At 37.4% G+C, this 21,351-nt stretch overlaps 1 protein-coding gene across 5 annotated transcripts in view; it reads left to right on the forward strand.

The window, feature by feature from the left end:
- Positions 1 to 21,351, forward strand: part of SEMA5A (semaphorin 5A) — a 314,550-nt gene that overhangs the window by 263,048 nt on the left and 30,151 nt on the right. For all 5 annotated transcript variants that reach the window (XM_030969771.1, XM_030969785.1, XM_030969762.1 and 2 more), the window contains one exon: positions 16,278 to 16,503. In XM_030969771.1, coding sequence (XP_030825631.1) covers positions 16,278 to 16,503 — 226 coding nt within the window. The remainder of the gene's footprint in view (positions 1 to 16,277; positions 16,504 to 21,351) is intronic.

A 21,351-nucleotide genomic window follows, 5' to 3' on the forward strand; every position in this document is an offset into this window, starting at 1 on the left:
ATCAAATAGTTTAAATTACGTGCTGGTAACATAAATACACAAACCTTTTAGTCTCTGCCTTTCTCTGGTGTTAGGCTGGCCCTCCCACTGCCCCTCGATGTGGGGGTTGATGGTTTCAGTCTGGGGGTGGATTTACAGCAACTGGATACTGTCCTGAGCCCTTGGCCAGAAGTATGACATTGATATTTATGATTTATTTTTTCTCAATTTAGGATGTGGTTGGGAACTTTTTATGTTTGTTAAGAGGCTTCATGGCTTGCTTATTAGTTGTTGATTTGCAAGTCCATATTGCAGCTGAATTTACTGTGTAATGCGTGTTTTACATATGTTGGGTGCTTGCTGTTTGTTCTCTCTGCTCCCCCAAGGCTTGAGAAGAACAGCCTGACTTACCTTGCTCCAGGGGTTGCATTCATTTGATGACCTGTAATTGGCCATCAGAGATGTTTATAGCCCTTGGGCTTCAAGTATTGCTCTCTGCCAGTTCTTTCAAAGCTTCCTATGTGCTCTATTTTATTCAGGGATCTAATGGGTCATTCTACTCTCAGTAACTACACGTTACAAATGCCCATTAGTTACAAAATACATATTGGTGTAGACATTACATCACACACTTAGAGCTAATGAAAAGTTAAAACAAAGCAGATAATAGGGATTTGGTAATTAGATAATTGCTCTTTCTTGCAGAAACAAATCTTCTGGCAAACCAGCACAATCTCAGGCACAGCCCAGCAGGTCCTTTAGCCTGTCTTGTTAGCTTGATGCAAAACTGGTGGCCAGCTACAAACAGCACTTAGTCTGTACTTCCTGAGCTACAAGGCTAGGAAGCATGTTAGTGCTTTACTTATGCTTAGGCTTCAGGTGGACCATTCATGCTGGAATGCAAGAGGGGCTCCTCAGACGATTTAATGGCACTTCTCATACCCATGAAAAAAACCCAAAACATTGGATTTTCAAACTTGAATCTCTTCATATGGACATCAGTGTTTCAGAAATCTCATTTCAGCTAAGGATTGGGATAGCTGTCTCTGGATTTTATGCAGTACACTTCACATCCACTGGAATAAATCACTTATGACATGAGCTTATGATTCTTAGTGCTAGGCCTTATCCTGTGGGCAAATAAAGATGCATCTGGGGTTTTTGATCCTGCTAACAAACATTGGAAATTCTCATTTAACTGCTGATTAGTAGAGAGACTCCCTTGATCAAATGCAACTGTTGTATGCTCATATCTCACTGGCTGTGATGCCAGGCAGGCCCATGTTTGTTTTCACTTTACCAAAAAGAAGATGATACATTGTACTGATAAAACTACACAATCTTAACATTACATGTTGCTGTTCCCATCAAAAGCTCCTCTAAGCCAGATGCTTCTGTTTATTACTCAATTAAAGTAGATATAAAATACACAGGTCTCCTTCTCATTGCTTTTCTTAAGCTCCTATGCCTAAAATGATATTTTTTTAAATTAATAATCTTCAGTGTATGAAAGGGGCTCATGGGACCTCATTAAAGGAGTCTCAAGGAAATCTGAAGTTGGCATAATGTGAATCTATGTGACCCTCTAGCAAGGAATTGCTTTGTTTGTTAGAAAAGCAAGCAATCTCGGCACCCACTTCTCCTTCCTGATAGAAGAAAGGATCTCTTCAGAAAAAAAACAAATTTAGGGTGTAATAATCACATTTAGTACTATTGTAGCAAAAGATGTTGTTCCTGTATCTCACTCAGTTTTCTCCTGTGCTAAGAATTGTTCTCTGAGGCTAAATTGATAGAAGGAGTGATGGGCATGTAAAGTATTTGAGGATGCTATTCTCATTTGACTTGAAATACTGAATGATTTAAATTTTCTTAGGGTTTAATGTCACTGAATCCTACAAAAAGTAATTTGCATTTTCTGTAATGATTTGTGTTTTTGAGAGATGTGAGCAGCCATATGTTTACAGATCCTGTGTTCAAGTGCTAGCTAAATGCTCCTTGGAACATTCACACATACAAAATGAAATGTCTTTTTGCCTCTGAGCGGGATAAGACCCTGACACATTGGGCTGATTCTATCTGGAATCTTTGTTTAAAAACAAATAATTACCCTGTTGCATCTGCCGTAGGTTCTTTCAAAGGACACAGACAGAGAACTTTCCATTTTGTAAAATCAGATACTTTCTTTGTCATCCTGCAAAGTGATCACATTAACTTTTTTTTCTTTTGTCATGAGATTTTAAAAAACACTTCCATAATTTAAGAAGTGGTTTCGCTATATCAGCTAGAGTTCAAGGAACAAACAACTTCAAAGTTGTGACTTCTCACAGACTTGTCTAAACATGGAGAGACAGAGAGGCAATCTTAGGCGCAAAACATCTACAAAAATATTGTTTTGCTTGTATGAAATGTAAGAGAAAGAGAAAGGCAAAGTAAAAAGCTCTGTTCCAAAATGGCATCTGTTGAAATAATTTGTCCAAGCCATATTTGATGTTAAGAGTAAGAAGCTGGGTGATGATGCATGGTTTTGTATACCTTAAACAAATCCTTAGTAAACTTACATGTGGCATTCCTGCCTCCTGAAATCCTTCTAGGCATCTCTGTCATGCCTCTCTCTGGTACAGAAGTACCTGGGTTGAATGGCTTAGGTTTCATATAGCACTGGGATCCATTAAGACAGAGAGTTCATGTATCATTCAGTGTCTGCAGAGTGATTGCTTTTATAAACCAAGCCTTCCCTGAACAGCATGTTCTGTACCTCATCATCGCTGATACTGAAATATTTACTAAAACACCCACGCCTTGATAAGAAACTGCTGTTTTAAGATGTGCTAGAATCTGTGACCAAAACTTAAGTCCCACATAAACACATCTATGAATTACAGAACTAAAAGTTAAAAGATACACCCATTTCTTGTGCTTTTTTAAAACTGCAACAGTGTAAGTAGGTGAATTAGCATTTTAGGAAGCCACATTCAAGCCTTCCCTTTGAGGATTTGTGATAACTTTATCTGCATGAGGATTATTGAAAATTCTATTCTGTCATCTTCTTTCTTCCTTCTCCCTTGGGATCCCAGGGACTGCTTGCAGTCCCTCGCACTTTCATCCCCAAATTCCTACCAAATACCTGATTTTTCTTATCAATGGAATTTATTTAGCTGTAACTGCTTTTATTTTATGTAGTCACATTAAGAACTTCTTGTGGGTATGCAAATAGCTCAGTGTCATTACCTTTATTGCTTTTCTATTTTTTCTCTTTTTTTCCCCTTTAAGGATCTTTTCCTAGTCTTCTTAAGGCAAAATAAGAAACAAAGCAGACTGCCTCTCCTGCCTATATTGGCCCATTTTCTACCTTTACTGGTCTTACTGGTGTTGCCTTGTCTTTGAGCATCTAGAAGAAAGACTTCTTCTCCTGTGAACTTCTGTATTTTGGTGGCAAATTCCTTGGTATCAGAGAAGGCTGTCAGAGAGAAAGAAAGATGCTTTACCAACTTGTCCAATTGGGGGAAAAAAACCCCTCAACACAAAAATCTTTAGCTATAATTTTCTCTTTGTGTATGTACAACTTCAGGCTACCTTTGCACCTCTGTCATGGTATGCATTGAGGCTTGCTGGATGCCAAGGCTGCTCTGTTGCTCTCCTCACCCTGGAAGGCAAGAGAAAATATAATGAGAGGCTCTTGGGTTGAGGTAAGAACAGGGAGAGATCTCTTACTAGGTTGCCCATCATGGCCAAAATAGACTTGACCAGGGAAATAAGTTTATGTTATTTTATTACCAGTCAAATCAGAGTAAGGTAATGAGATTTAAAACCATATCATAAAAGAACTTTTCCCCCACTTCTCCCTTGTTTCCAGGCTAAGCCTCATGGTCATGGAGGCTGAGGTTCATCACACATCACCTCTGCTGCTCCTTCCTCTGCAGGGGTAAAACTCCTCAGTCCTCTCCTGCTCCTGCATGGGGTCCCTCCCACGAGACAGTTCTTCATTAACTTAGTCAGCTTGGGTCCTTCCCACAAGCTGCAGCTCTTCAAGCACTGCTCCACCAGGGGTCTCTTCCAGAGAGTGCAGTCCTTCAGAGATAGACTGCTCCAGCAGCATAATTCTCATCAAACTTACCTTGAAAGTTTTATTTGGTAGGCCAGAATGTTTATATATGGCCAGACATTTCAATTTTAAAATCACAGTGTGAATACAAAATACTTACACAGAGCAAATTGCCATTTTTAGGAAAATAATAACACTAACACTTAATGTCGTTGTCCTGAAAATGGCAAAGAGGTGATGGTATACTTACAGACCTGTCAAAATGAAGCCTGTATTATAAAGTCTGCTGTGTAAATTCAGGGCACCCATCCTGAGCTTGAGCTAAAATTCTGTCACATGAGTTTCAGTTGTATATTCCAGCCATGGTTCCATAGTTACAGGCAGTAAGTCCTCTCCACATTGCTAGGAATATTAGAAATATAATAGAAATCGTGTATTTCCCATCCCCTTTTCCAATAAGTTAATGTGGTTTTGATTACATATTGCTTTGATAAGCAAGCACAGCATTCCTAACTACCCAATGGCAGTCTGCAGCCTCAGCATCCAGGAGGCATGTGCCACAGTTAAATTTTCCAATCTCTGGCATGTAACTCAACTCTTGTAGCTTTTAGCTATTTATGTCCTTTTTCTAGTATGTTGAAGAGAAAAATTTGTGTAGATGTCATATTCACTGACAAACTGGGGGTTTTTTTCTGCCCAATTTGATCACTGCAGTGTGAATCAATCCTTTCTCATCTCCATTTTTTCTTCCTCTCATAAATGAGTTTATGTGCATGTTATGTCAAGAAATAGGACAGAGCTGGCATGCAGAAATTTGATTCGCAGCAAGACTTGAGATGAGCGTAGCTGTGTATAAAGAGAAGCTAAGGATCCCATGTGTACATTAAGTAGCAAAGTCCTTCTTTAGGAGCTTTCATGAGTATTGCAGTAAGAAAATATATATTGTTATATCTCCAGCTTGTTAAGACTCATAAAATGCTCCATTTGAACTGTGCTTTGATTTAATTTGTTCAGGAAACCAGACTCTGTTACTGGTCAGTTTATTTTCATTACCACAGGATTTTCTTTCTTATGATTTTTTTACAGTCTATAATCTCCTCCTTTTGTTTTCTTCATTAACTTTCTGGCTTCAATGTCTTTAGCAGAGCCACCTTGCCCGTATACACTGCTTAGCCTTTCTGCTGAGACATCAAACAAGGTGTAAAATGAAAGAGCTTTAATCCTAAGGAATTTTCCCAGAGCAGCAGAGCACCGTGTTCAGAAATCCTGAGCTGAAACACACAGGCCATTGTCAATTAAAACCTGATCTGGTTTACGCCAGGGTCATGCCACCTCCAGAACAGCTCCTATTTGAGGAGGTGGAAAGGAAGCCCACAGTTATTTTTGCTGTATCTTCCTCATACTGGAAACAGAGCATAATATGAAGTCAGCATAAAAGTAATGCTTTTTTTCCCCCAGAAACATCTCTTTCACCAGGAATTGGCTGAAGATCAAAAAGTGTTTTCTTTGCAGACACAGAGTTTCAAAATTAAAATGTAGACAAATTAAAAGCTTTGTAAATAAACTTTATATGAAACTAAGAGCATTAAAATGTCTAAAAATAAAGAGCGTTGTATGAGAGAAATTGATTTATGGGGAGGTTTTTCGATTGGCACAAATTAAATTGAAAATGTGAAACAGGAAGTTCAGTTCTGATGTGATTCTGACAAATGACAGGCACCATTGGTGGATACAAAGGCAGGATGCAGATTTGCCTAAACAGAGCCATGTGTTGCTTCTGAGAAGCTATAGGGGGTGTGAACTTCCGGGTGAAAGTTGTAGTGGAGATACATCCGAGCCATGTGAGAAACCCATATGCCTTTAGAAAAATTTGGAAGCTAGGTGAGATAACCCACATTTGTTCCTTGAACTCTAGCATTTAAAATGGAAACAGAGTCATACATTTGGGAAATTGAGTCCTGTGTTAAATGTACATGATTTAATTAAAAGAAATTAATACCCACTCATGAGAAAATGACAGACAATAGTATACCTATAATTGTCGGTGCAGTTTCACTTACTCAGCATGTTAAGCACAAATGTGAAAATTCGTAGGTAATTTGAATTTATTTTTATTATCACGACTAGAAGCATAGTTTTCAAATATCTGTTTCTTTCTTTCTGCTTTTCAAGCAGCAACTTGCAAAATTTTAAAGGACTATTTTGATTGTCCTTTTACTTTTTGTGGAATTTTTTCCCCCACATATCCAGGGGCTCTAACATATGAGTTAAACTGATGCTTGCTACAGCAATTGAACTAGCTCAGGTGTCCCCCTTTAACTAAAGGTCATGTTTTCCCATAGCAGAGTTGGCAGAAACAAATATGTTGGCTTTTTGGTTGCAGTGCTTCCTTGTCCAAGTGATTACAAGCTAAAACTGAAGATGATTTTGTGTTTATCTTCTTGACTGTAACAGCAGTAACTGAGGTGTGGGCACACAGTCACATCTGTCAGCTCAGCTGTAACTTCTGCCCCGGGCAAAGGCAGATGTTTGTGCTATGATAACGTATTAAATTGTGTTTAAGTGCACTTTTTTGGATCAGTTTGCTTCCACAAGCCTTGGTCAAGGCCTGAAAAAGATGTTGATAGCACAATGGATTTTTCTTAACCTGCCTTCTATATCTATTTGCCATAGGTGGTGTCCAGTCTCTCAACATTGCTTTAAAAGAATTTGGGGAAGGGGAGATGTGTTTGTTTCTCTCCTTTCACTTATACACAGAGGAGTGGCCTTTGAGCTGTGAAGACACGGATTTTCATATGCACATTAACTTTCCATCTTTGAATTTCCTCTGAGTAGATGATTGGAACTTTCTGGTATTTGATATTTTTGAAAATGAGATGAAAACCGTCTGGGGCCGGATGGATCTGGCATGGATCTGTGTTTTGAAATATTCACTGGGCTTACAAATCCATACTCAGATCCCTTACTAAGTGACTTCATATTCAGAAGGGCAGATCACTGCCTTTCTGCTACCTCGTCAGAAAGTGCAATGATCAAAATCTCTGAACCTGTGTCTTTGTGTGTCTAAATCAATTTCCAATGGGTTTAAATGCTTCCACAGTTGAACATGCTTCAGCAAGCAGTTCTGCTTTTTACTGCAGCTCCTAGGTTTGGACTGGCAACTCTGAATTGAAGTTCATGGCTCCTCATCTGTTCACTTTCTACCATTCCACCACTTACACATTTGTTATTTAGTAACTGTTCTAACATTTTAAGTGTTATCTCAGGAGTGACATTATTGTATTTTTCCCTCCAGTGATTGGTCTATCATTTAAGTCATCCTTTAAGTGAAAAATACAGTAAGAATATTACAATAATCAGCTTTTCAGTGTAAAACCAGGCTTCAGCTCTTCCCAAAATTAGTTTTCTTGAATTTTGCTTCCAGATTTTTATAAAACACAATTTATTAATCTTTATAACTGATGTGAGAAAACCCAAAAAACAAGTAAATGAGCTGCAATTGAATGCTTATTGTCTAAATGATTGCATAAGCAGCTAATACTTTCACACTATCAGGTCAGTTTTGATGTACCAGTGATTAATAGCTGCATTTTTTCCCTCAGATTTTGATCCTAAATTGTGATAGTTCAGTTGAACCTAAAAGATTGTCTCATTGTAGAAAATAAGATCAGTGATGAACTGTAGGCTGGTAAAAGCATTACTTTTAATGTAAGACTGCACCGATTATATAATCAATGATTGAGGATAAATTAATAAGTATCTGAAACAGTGGTCTCTGGATAGATATAAAATAATAATGACTGTTCTAATTTTCTGCATTACTTGGCAGCAGGCTTTTCACACAGTTGATTTTTCATGTTTAAATATTATGGAAGTAAATGTGTCCTCAGTATGTACATTTCAAGAACTACCTTACAGCTGTGCGTAATTTGAACCTACCTTGTTAAAGAAAGGAGCCATTTTGCCACATTGACAAATATTGAAACTAGCATTGGGTGAATCTAAGCATCAGGTACCTAAGAATCAAACTTTTTCCAGGTCACAAAGTAGCCAAGTAACTCTGGTGTTGCCTGTAGAAACTGAAATTCCAAATTTTCTTCCACTTTTGGTGTTTAAAAATGTGTCATTAAGGATCTCCTTTTACAACAAGAACATAGCTCTCTTTGTCTTTCTAGAAATCTACATGAAGGAAAACATGAGATGAAGGTAATTTATTAGTGATAACAGATTTGGAGTGATTATGAAGCATATGAAGCAGCACTCTCTAAAACTGATGAGTTGATAGCCTTTTTATGTCTCTTTGACTACTGGATTAGCTCCTAAAAGTCTTACTCTCAGTCAATAAATACTTGGATAGCCATGATTTCCAGCAGGTTAAAAAATATATTTTTAGTTAATAATAACTGTTTCAGCAATTTAGAAGATTTTGTCAGGAATTATAGGGCCTACATTAAAAATGTTAAGCTTCTCAGTAAGAGTATCTTGAAACTAATTGCAAACAATTGAGTTATTATAGCAAAAGAAATCACCCATTTTCCATCTGAATTAATCCTCCTTTCTTTGAGTTTGCATTTATGATTAATGAAGCCACATGCACAGATTGTTAGCATGGCCCAGCTGAGCAGTACCTCCTTGAGCTGCAGGAATTCACTTTTTCCCATGCATTGATCATACCTCCCAAAATGGATTTTTGAACAACCTCTTTTTCCCCACTTCTGAAGTACTGAGTGATCAGGGAAGCTACATCTCTTTTCCTGGTCTTTTCAAATGGCACATTCCTAATTTTAAAGGTAAAATTGAAATCTCTCTCTTTATAATTCAATTTATAAAGATGTGTTTCAAGGCTGCTATTTACATGCTGATTTTAAAAGCTGAAAAGATCAATTTTGATTCATTTACAAGTAACACGTAATTTACCTTTAATGATATTTCACCATGTACTTGTCATGATGTTGCTCAGATTTTGGTCCTGGCTTTCCTACTGCAGTTGAGGCCTTCACTATGTGGCAATATAGAAATCACTTTTCAGTCAGTTTTGGAAAATCCATGCAGTCATTTATAAGTGGACAATCTCTTCAGCCTTACAGCCTTGATTATTTATGGTCCTGTGTGTTCTGTTTTCATCCAGTCAGTAATATCTTATACTTCTTTTCTTTGCACCAGTCCAAATGACAACACTCAGGGCAAAAATAATTGAATCCTTAGTCCTCTGACAGGCCCTTCTGACTTTCTGAAATTTTACTGGGTTCAAGTGGTGACATCCCCAGCTTCTCATCCCCCACTTTTGGTGGTTCCCACCTCACAGTGGGGCTGCTAGAACAAGAGACATGTTTATTATGTGCCAGATTGTAACACTGCATACAAAACCACAGACAAGGTGGAATTACAATAAGATTCTTGAACTGGAGAAAATGACCCCTGGACACCAATCTCCTAAGCAGCAACTTACCTGCAAAACAGTAATTTTCAGTAGTAGCAATTTCCTTCAGAAAAGTTTGATGAGTTTGACATAAAATGTAGCTTTTGAGTGGGGAGTTACACAAATGGCTGGTAGAAAAAGGAAAGTGGTGGCTTTGTTCACTTCAAAAACTGATGGGTTTATGAAGAGGTGATGAAAGTAAGAACTTCCCATATCAAGCAAAATTAGTGATATTGAATACAGGAAGGATTTGAGTCCTGAACTGTCCTAATCCCCTGACCTGCCCACAGGGCCTTGAACTCCTCCAGGGAAAAGGGATCCAAATTCAGCCTTTAATTCCTTTTAAATTGCCCTTTACACCAATGGGGATTTTTCCAATTCTTTTCTTTAAAATACACAAAATTGAAACAAAAAGTTGTGTGCAGTCAGTATTTGCAGCCAAAACCCACATCTTTTTGGTTCAGAAGAAACTTATTTTTCTCCCTCTATCTATCAAAATATTTTTAAAATCCATTTTGGACACAACCTCCTACCCTTACTTCACATCGCTGCAGGATTGCATCTGCAGTGAGCAGTAGTCTCTGCAGTCCTGGTTCCATTGGAATCAGTAGAACTCCTGCTATGGATGTCAGCTGGAGCTAAAACACTGCCTACAAACTAGGATGTCTAAGTGGGGTTAAAATACAATGGGGATCTCAGGAATTCTTTTAGGGTTTGTTTTCCAAGTATAGCGGTGAAATTTACAGGGTAGAAGATGTTTTGTTTAATGGATTGAAATTAATGGAGTTTGAGTGTTCTTTCATGTCATGCATTTGGAGTAGTATTGTAGCAGCACAATTACACTCAACTAAGGTATATCTGCTGGTATTTGGTTGAAGAACCTGGCTTTTTAAGCTGTGGAATAAATAGAAATATGATCAGGGACTTGTCTTTTGTTTGTTTTACTTTGAAAATGCCTCTTTAAATAGACAATACTTTATATTTCTGTAGTAAAAATAAATGAACCATTTCTTTTTTAAAGTTCAGTTAGTGATTTTTTCTGTGTTTTTTAACCACGAGAAGATAAAATTTATCTATTGGTTCTTGGGGAAAGAGAGGGTGTATTAGTTCTTCAGGAAACTTATATTTTGACATGTAAACAAGGCCCCCTCTACATGGGCGCTGTTTTTCTCTGGAGTTTTATAGCCCTGTTGCATTCAGTTTGGCCTTTGTTTTGCTTGCATGTGAGAGCTATCCTTTCTTCTAACAATATATTGCTGTGGCAAACTCAGGGACTTAGAGATGGCTGAGAGACTGAGGTTCTCATCTCTTGCAGCCCTGTCTTATCTGAGGTGACAGACATTCTATACCATTCGATTTATGGATCAGCAACACTCTTTTCTACCACTGCCTTAATACCTGAAGAATTATTTTGGGCTAGTAAAATAGAATTCTAGCATGCTGGAACAAAAAGCAAAAGTTTGTAAGTATTTTTTAACCAATGGATTGTTTGGTGCTTCAAAAAATATTTCAGAACTAATACAATATATTGAAAGAAAATCATAAAAGATAACTCTTGGACTGAAAATATTTAAGTGCACTGTCAGTGTTGATTTAGCTGCTTTGTCTATCACACTAACAGGTGAGAAAGAAAAACAGAGATGAGAGCCATGGAAATGCATTCCATGCCAAATGCATCAAAGAAATAAGAGCTTGTTAGGAGAAATCCCTCCAAAATATGGACATATAAATGGGAATAGAACTCTCTATATGAATTCTGGTTGTAATGAAAAAAATGTACTTCAAATGTAGATAATATTTTGGTCTATTTTTTTTAGGAGCTATCAGAGTATCATGCTTTCCCATTAATTAAAATCAAACTTAAACTAGGAGTAAAAGTCTCAGAGATTCTCAAATTTTTTAGGAATTTGACTGAAGTAGCTATACAGAGACAAAAAAAAATTAGTCAGTTCTATGTCCTCCAGAGTGAGTTTTGTTGTTTTGTTCAGTGTTATTTAACAATAGTCTCCTCTAATTTGAAATTGCATTTTACTTGTCCTTTTCTAAAATAATATAACCAAATAATTCTAAATAAATCTTGGTAGAAAACATGATACTAATATTCTTTTTCCATTTTGCAAAAATACTAGGGAATACTATTTAAGCAGAGAAGCAAGGCAGCTTTTTAATAGCATGATCATTATCTATGATTCCAAATATATTATTATTCCATATAATCATTTTAATTTATGATGCCTTTCCTCATATTACCACCAGTGTTCTTCATGATCATTTTTATTTAAATAAATCATTTTCACAGACATGTATGTTGTGAGGTATGCATTTATTTGCATATTTTGTGTAAAATTTCCAGTGATCTCCAAAAAACTGCAATATTGAGTTGTGCCCTAAAATTTAGTCCTACGACTCTTACTGCATCTTTACCAGGTATAGCCAGGCCTAAATTCAACTGTCTCCACTGGCTAAATCCAGTCTAAACAAAAAGCCACAGTAAGGTGAATTAAACAACAAGTTTTAGAACAACTTGCGAAGAGAACTTTGAGAATGTGGTTAAGCTTCAACTATTGCAATGATATTTTTGGAGTCTGTAAATGGTCTCAAGTAATTATTGCTCAGAGTCCACAACCATACCCTAAGGACTAATGTGCATAATCCATCACTTGAGCCCCTGAAGTATTTCTCTGAGTACCTAAAGAATCCCCCAGGAGAGCTTGACCCCATCTCTCCCTTCAGTCCATGCAGAATGTCAGAGGTGGAGTTCAGCAGCTGCTGTCTCAGTTCCTCTCAGCAGCACTATTGAAGCAGAGTTCCTCACTGCTCTTCTAGCTCTGCCTTACTATTGAGATGAGACCTCAGTGTTTCATCTGAGACTTACATGTGGTTATTTGATTAATGTGCCCATGTTTCTAGCTGGTAAAATTGCTTTGGAGAGGGCTATATTCTTGAAATCCCTCTTGGGTAAATCATTCAAGCATTGGACAAGGTGATAAGAGGAGGATAAACCAAGCAGAGGTATCAGTTTCCATATTCCCTCCCTCTTCACTCTCAAATCTTTCCTGTTAGACTATGTCTTCATGCTAGCAGTGCTTGATATATCAATGTGTAACCTGAACTATGGCTTTTCTCTCCCCCTTTCCCTCACTTCCACATCTGAGGCAATTCAGAGCAAGTTCATTGTTCTGTTTTTACCAGAGTTTTCAGCATCAGATCACATTGATGCTCTCTATGAGCACTGTGCAGTTTTTGATTCCTCCGTGGCAGACGTGGTAGTCAGCAGAGCAGTACAGCACTCGCTGTCTGTGAGGGAAGCCAGGGGGCTCTGCCAGGTCATTATTAGTGCCAGAACTCCAAGGAGTCATCCATTCTGGCAATAGTCTTCTGAATTTTCTCTTGGAGAGATTATTTACTGCTGTAAATATTCTCCAGTTAAAGTACATGTACTTTTGTTTCCCCAGCTTTCTGAGCCTTTCGTGGTTATTATCCAGTGGTTGAATAGATAAGCATGACAGCACTCAAACTTTCATATAAGCTATGCAGCAAGCAAGAGGAAAGGAAAAACTAATAAGTCTTCACAGACACTCTTCAGGAACATCTTTCTTTCTATGCTGGTAACAGCATAGGAGAATGTTCTCTGTCAGCGTGTATGAAGGGACTACACATCCCAAAGCATGCTGAGCACTGGCAGTCTGTCTTTCTAGGAGTGAGGGAGCTGATGTGTTCATCTCAGAAGTGTGTTAGCAAAGCAACATTCAATACATTGCCACTAAATTAACTTCTTCCTCTACTAGCTATATTTATTTGACAAAGGATTCATTACATACCTCACATACTCTGCTTTACATGACCCTTACCTCTCTATGCCATGTCTAATAAAGAAAGCCCTCATATTTCTTGCAGCTATTGGTTTTGGCTGAAAAATATCAGTACAAAAATCAACAGCAAATGAAGAACTGAAACTTTTAGTCTATTGTAACTATATTGAAATAAACATAGTAGCTCCTATACTGGTTTGTTTTTTTCCTGCTTACTAACTAATAAAGAAGAGTTTGGGATTCAAGATGTTTGAAAGTTATACAGCACATCTCCTCTTCCAAGACATTTACCTTTGCAACAGAAAATAATTTGATTCAGAAAACTGAAATATGTGAAAAATGTTAAATGGATTACAAGCTGGTTCATTGACAAATTGAAAAATGTGGTGTCAATGGGCAGATATAAATTACTGCGTCTAGTAGAGTCTGCCTGAAATCAGTTCTTGGGTCAATAGCACTTAACATTTTTATCAACAGTCTAGACAGTGATATAAGACATTTTCAGTAAAGCTTGAGCAGGACAGAGATTGGTGAGGTAGTAAATAATATGTTAGATAATTGCAGAAGCTAATAAAACATATTTTAATATTGCCAAATACTACCAGCCTCTTGTGTGGGATAAAAATCTATAGGTAGTTGTTAAGCTGTGATTTAGAAAAGGACAGGTTATCAAAGATAATTGGATCTGCTTAGGCTCTTTGTACAATCTTGTGGAAGGAAAAAGCACTAATGCAATAATGTGCATATTAAAGTCAGACTGTCAGGTGAACGGGATGATGATTGCTTTTGCATGCTGTATTGATAAGATGGCTTCTAGAATGCCAAGTCCTTTTGGTGTCCAGTCTTAAGGAAAATGAAGAAATAGGACAAATAGAAGACATTGGTGTGCACAGGACCCGGAAATCAGGTTTTAAATCCTGTGTAGGTTTAACAACCTGAGCTTAGTTTATAGTTATATATGGGTATTTGGGCATGAAATTTTTTTTGTAGGTTTGGGACAAGAAACACTCTCAGCATCATTGATAAAGGCACAACAAAATTCAGTGACTGGAAAATTAAATTAAGGGGAAAATGCAGCCTCATATTAACTTGCAATTTGTTAGCTTTGCAGATTACTAAATAGCAGAACAGCTGATCCGGGGAAGTGATAGACTCATCACTGCTAGACATCTTAAAAAAAAAAAAGAAAATAAAGGAGAGGGAAAGGCAGATTTAGTGATTTCTTTATTTACAGTTCATGTGCTGCAAGGAGGATAGTCATACATGTTCTGTCTTAAGTCTAAGACATACCTGATTTAAAGAATTGACTGCTGAGGAGGCATGGAGAAATTACTTCCCCGGTTGTACCTAGGAGGAGATAATTTGCTTGTTCTTTGCTGTCTTCTGAACCAGAAACCAGACCAGGCTGACACTCAGATCCTGGAAAGGTTGATCATCTTCCCTGAATGGGAATGCCTGACTATGACTTGGGGTTGCCATAGAAGTGATCAAAAGGTTTTAGGGTAGGGAAGGACTTTGCACAGCCCTCAGGAGGGAAAAAGAGTAGTCTAGCTGAAGCCTTTGGTCTAAGAGCTCTTTATATATGAAGTGACACAAAACTGTGGAAACACAAGGTTATCACAAATCCCTGTGGCCTCAGAACTTGAGAATCATGAACACAATGGTGGGTTCTCCAGTGTATTGCTGTGTTAGTGGGACAGGGATTTCTGAGGATTTTTTTTCCCAGCTCTAATAGATGGAAAAATTAGGAAGGCTTTCAGACAATAAGCTTCTTTTAGATTTGAAATAGCAACACAGGCTTTAAATTTAAATATGGGTTGAAAGTGATTGGTCCAAACCTAGCTGGGTATGTTCGTAAGTTAGACTGTCTGTGAGAAGAGGTAGTGGACTGAGGGAAGTACAAGATAAAAAGGATGTTATCACCATGGGAAAGAGAGGGGTACATAATCTATTGCTTGTTGGAATATGGTGGTATCAACTGGGGTAGAAATTATGGAATAAGGAGGTTGTACTATATGATAAACCCATTATATCGATTGTTTTCTTATTTTTTAGTATTTAGTGACATTACAAATTTTAGTAGGCTCCTTTTCAGAAGGAGCTCTCTCTTTCTTACAGGCAAGAGGTAGAGAGAAAATTTAAAAGTTTTGCCACTGATGCCTATTTTTTTTTCATATTTCATAATTTGTCAGTGTGAATTCATTCTGATATTCAATGCTTATTTAATTTCATCCATAAATTTTACAGAGAATTTGCATCAGATGAAGTATATTTTGTTCTGGAAAATGAATAGGCAGGACCTACAGACCATGATGATACTCATCAGAAGATGTAGATTGTGGGGCTTGAGAATACTGACGAGTCTGCATTTGTGAGAATACTGGCAATTCTGCAATTTTTCTTAAATGTCATCTGTTCCGTTTAGTGCGTATCACTCCACAGGGAATTTGCTTCTGAAGATAGGTTTAGCAGCTCTGGAGCTATGAGTAACACGCGCCTCAGCGAGCCAGAATCTGTAATATAAAACAAATTTTATCTGTTGTGTCTTTTGAAGTATGTAAGCAATATACAAAATGGGCAGTGGTTTGCTTTTTCATATGCCACTAGATGTTACCAGGGAATTATTTGCTGTTTTGTGACATGTACTTGCAGTTTATTAGAATTCTTCTTAATTAAAAGCTTTGGCATATTTAGCTTCACCTTACTTGGGGCTATTAATTTATAAAGGATATGCTTGATTATGGTAGTTAGAGTGTTTGATTTACTGTTTTTATGGATGTGATAGATCTAATTTGTACTGATATATTATTGCTTTTAGCAGTGTGGTACTGAGCTTGCACAGAAGCTGAAAAAACACTTTCATCTTGAGACTGGTATTAAAAGTTCATTGATGATCAATGCTATTAGAAATGCTGAAAAATATCCGAGGATGTTTTTAAAAGGGTTATCTTTTTGTCTGAGTGTTTCTTGGGTGTTTTTAAGGACGTACTTGATGATTGTGTTTATGATGACCTTCTTCTTTTAGGAATATCAGCCTTGCAACACCAACGCCTGCCCAGAGTTAAAAAAGACAACTCCTTGGACGCCCTGGACGCCAGTGAACATCTCAGACAACGGCGGTCACTACGAGCAGCGTTTCCGATACACCTGCAAGGCGCGCCTGCCCGACCCAAACCTGCTGGAGGTGGGGCGGCAGCGCATTGAGATGCGCTACTGCTCCAGCGACGGCACCAGCGGCTGCTCCACAGATGGTGAGCAAAGCCAGGCGGGCTCACCCTGCCACCTGCTAGTGACGTGCCTGCAGTTCCATTTTCAGCTCAGAGTGGAGGTTCCTGCTTGATGGTGTTGTGTGTAACAGAACTGATAATGAAAAGGAGGGCCCAGTGATCCCAGTAGGGAGCATAGCCTGTATTTCTTCTGGATGTAGCTTCATCATTCAGCCTAAGCAAGTGTCTTTCATCACCAGTTATGAGATTTGCCCGGTTATTTTAATTCTCTTCACAGTAATCCTGATCTTGTAAGATTTTATTACCCCTTATACTCCCCTGAGCTTTTACTAGGGGTGCGTTTGTGCAACATTAACCTATTTCCAGAATATGGAATATTCTAAGAAGGACTTTCAGTAGTTTGAAAGTAACAACTGTAAGATTCATACCGGTGTTTAAATAAATAAGAAGTTTATGAACTGGATAATTTCTCTTATAAAAGTTTATGTTGTACTTTTGCTGGTAATTGAAAGTTCTGTTCATTTCTGAGATTGAAAACCAAACTCTTTCAAAATCTTTTCAAATTTAGATGACTTTAAATTGGAATTACTTTGTTTCAGAATTTTTTTATTTTCCTATCAGTAATACATAGTTTTGTATAAGTATAAAAAAATTAAAACTAGGAGAAATTGTGACAGTCATTCTTATTTTATTAATGCATTTCATTGATTACCTAGTTTTAATTGTATATATATATAATTTTATATATATAATTATATATATATATTTGTATATATATATAATTATATATATTTATATATTTATTTAATTGTATATATATAATTATATATATATTTATTTAATTATATATATATATAATTTTAAGTGTATTTTTTAAGTATTATATTTTAGTCATATAATTTAAAAATAATGTGTTTTTATTATTATATTTGAATATTTATAGGCCTGTTTTCCACTTACATAGTCTTTTGTATCTTCACAAGACCCAGATTAGCTGAAAAAAAAAAGGATAACTGAAGGCATTTGGCTTATCTAAGGCCACAAAGAGAGAACAGTTTCTGAGTCCCTGGATTTTCTAATTCTCAGTATTCTTCAGACAGACCAACTATTGTGAAAGTCAGTTTTGAGCTCCTGCCTGTACTAAGTTTACATGTCAAGGTTTTGGTAGTGGGGGAGGCTGCAGAGTTGGCTTCTGTGATAAATGTTAGAAACTTCCATTCTCCCCCCACCATCACCTCGCCTCCCCCCGCCCTTCATCCTGTACAAAACCTTTATTGTTTCGCTTGGCATCTGTGTCTCTTTGGAGGGGGCAGGATGTTAGCAATTTTTTGAAGAAATATACAGTAGTGAAGTGTGTGAAATCGTAAAACAAAAAAACAGTCGTACTCCAGATAAGACTTAGTTTTGTGCTCTATGTCATTCCCATTTCAGATAATCTACAATGGTTTTGTGCTCTATGTCATTCCCATTTCGGGTAATCTACAATGTCAAATGTTGGGGTTTCACTTAGGTCTGGATAGCAAGGCAGATTTTGGCATGGAGCAACTCTTGTCGCCGGTGTCTTCTATTCTGTTTTCATCCAAACTAAATTTCAGACTTTATTGAGCAAAGATTTTGCTCTGCTAGGGTTGGTATATGACCTGTCTCTTGTGCTTAAATGAGATTCAAGGTGGTGCTGCTGCTTTTTGCTGTCTTCCAGCACTTAGACATGGATGATACGTTTTTAAAATTTCATGAGATTAAATGGGAAAGAGAATATTTTTCTCACCAGGCAGTGCAGACTTGGGAAAGTTAACTCAAAGTAGAAGTAAAGCTACAGAAGAATCTAGGTATAATCTGGTCTGACAGCTGAAATGGAAACATTTGTATGTAAGAAAGGAGTATACAAAAGCCAACGCGTGACAAGAGAGGAGGTCAGTAGGGCAAACCAGAGAAGAGCCAGTTTGTTACAGATCACTTAGCTGCAAGAAATTCAAACTTGGCATGGAGACACTTCTGTCAGCTCTGAAGTCATAATCATAAGACCTCTCCTGGAGCTGGACGCATAATCTGACTCCTGTAGAATATAGGCAGAAGTAACAAACCCTATAGTTTGTTAAATAAAGCATTTTTCAGTGTGCAAGTGATGGGGGTGGGGATGGTGGTTCAGGTGCATTTTTTTGCCTGATTAGCATGAAGGTTTTTTTGGGTTTTTTTTGCTTCTGAACATAATACTCCTGAATTTCCTAGCATTGCACTTGGTTTTTTTTTTTGTTTTGTTTTGTTTTGTTTTGTTTTGTTTTGTTTTTTGCATCTTGCTGAAGCTGCTGCTTTGATTCATTTGGAAATAATTCATCACTGGAGAAATGTATGTGCATGACCCCAACCCTGTTGCATAGTTATAGAAATGTTCATCTGGGTGAAGGATTTTTGCTGACTAATTCCAAAACTACTGAATATTTAAGTACTTTTTATTGAGTACTTGACAGGGCAGAAACTATTATACATCTGTCTGTTCTTTCTGGTGAGTGCCCTTATGGCTTTGTCATTAATTTGCACTCATTCTTTGATTCATTTTGGCCAGTGAGTCTTTAATTATTCTGTAATGAAAGGTGAAACTCAATCAGTGTTCCAAGTGGCTGCATTAACCAATACACTTCTGGTGACAATAGCACATTTTATTTTGAGACTGTTTGTTTAATAATTTTCTGATTATGGACGTCAGAACAGTATGGAGTGGAACATTTATTGAGGGAGGGGTGAGGGGGCACCATTTTGATTTGCTGAAGAGATGAAACTTGCTGACTGCATCTAAACTGCAGCATTCAGGAGCTGAAAGCATTCAGGAGCACTTCCCTGCTCCCAGGTTTAGATGTGGACCAACAGAACACCATTCTACTGTTCCTTGATTTCACTGGAAGAAAATACATGAATAAGAGTCATGTAGAGTATCTGTAGCTTTTGGGACAGAGGGAAGTCACAAGAATGGGAAACCATGAATTGTGGCAGACACCTTCAGAGGTGCATTCCCCTAGACAGCAAGAAAACATCATAACTTACTTCCACCTGACCAGAGCCTGGATGCTGTGAAACATTATTTTCACCGTCTCCATGTTGAATTGTAGCAATTTTCTTGCTTTTACAGAAAGATTAATTCTGGTACAGAGTGCCTGGCATACCTCATTACCAAAGATGTGTTCTGCAGAGATCAGTTCTCTGTTCCTTGCAGATAGGAGCCATTTGTTAGAAATTTTCTCATTGCCTATAATCTCCCACTGTGCAACTATAGTCACGCCGTGTTAAACAGAATCATGTTTCACTGTCAGATGCTAGCAAAGCAAACTTTCTTTGCAGTCTGAGCTTAGAGATAGAACTTCCTGCCAGAAACCCACTAGACTCCTCCTGAGTGTGGTAAGATTTCTATCTCAATCAAGTAAGCAGTAGCATTTGCAGACTGTATTCATGCTTTTCTGATTTGAACTTTGATTAGGAGGAAAGAAAAATAAATCTTGTTCCCTGCCTCTGGGTTTTCATGTAGTGCTCAGATAGGAAAGAGACAGCTATTTCAAATAAACTGAAAGAGATTGTGTACATTGTTGTATGTCTTAATGCACTGTCTGTACAATCCAGCATTCAGAGTATAGAAATTACCCTACCCTAGGCTTTAATATGTGCTTATGCAACATATTAAATATCTACATTAGACATGCTGGCTCTCTGTAAGATCATCTGATATATAAATAGTAATAATTTTATTGAAAACATAATATTTTAACCCAGGGATAAATATTTCACAAGGTATGAGGTTGCCTGATACTTCTAGGTTGAATTTATCTTACCAAAGTCTAGACTCTATAGTAGTCTACAAAGAGAACTTCAGCCCCCTGAGGAATGAGGGATCCATTGAAGATAATCATCTGATATAATGGGTGCAGTTCACCCTCTGGAGATAGATCCTGCCTTCTTTCCATGGTGTACAGTGCAGACAGCAATGGTGGGCTTAGACAAGACACTTGACTTTGACATGGCCAGAGTGAGACCAGGTTAACTTCCAAAATACCTTCTGAAGGCAATTAACAAAGGCAATACTTCTAATTTCAGGAATTTCTCTCTTAAAGAGTCTTTTGTTTGCTTTTTTTTCCCCCAGGCACCTGGAAATCTGCACCTAGATTCATAGTTGTTGCTGCTTCCTCTATCTCAAACCTCATAACAATAGTTATTTGTGAAGGCAGGATGTGATTTTTGTATGATTTACTCTCCTAGTGGCTGTGATCTCTTGTGAAAAGTTTGATTAAATCTTTCCTTGTGTTACCCACAGGAAATCTATAGTGCATTCAGAATTTTTTACAGAATAGAACATGTGCTGATAATCAGGAATGTCCTGTAGTAAGGAGGAGTACGTTTTGAGATGTTATCTCTTATACTGTCATACTGAAGCTAAGCTGTGGTATTCTGAGCAAGAACAAAATGAATTCTGGAAGCTAGAACTGAATTTGATGACAAATTCAAGTTTGATTGACAAAGCACAACTCAGTGGAACTTTAGGGTTAAGTAATTAAACACAGAAAAGCTGTGTACAAGAAATAAAGTTATCATGCTGACGTGACATCCTCCATCTGCATAATCTTTGGATTTTTAAAATATGTCATCTTTGCATTGCATTAGTGTTTGCCATTACATTTTACTGTTTCAGCTTCACTATGTTTTGAAGGTTTATAAAGTTTTTTATAAGTTATAGGTATTTAGGCCAGAAGTTATATAAGTTTTATGCTTCAATAATATTGTCAAATAACTTGCAGACTATCTTCAGAAAATGACAACACTGAAACAATCTTTCCTTATCGTTGTTACCTCTGCACTTCAAGCAGTGTTTCATGCTGTCACTTAGAAATG

Source organism: Camarhynchus parvulus, chromosome 2 (genome assembly GCF_901933205.1).
Source record: "Camarhynchus parvulus chromosome 2, STF_HiC, whole genome shotgun sequence".
In the NCBI taxonomy this organism is placed as follows: Eukaryota; Metazoa; Chordata; class Aves; order Passeriformes; family Thraupidae; genus Camarhynchus; species Camarhynchus parvulus.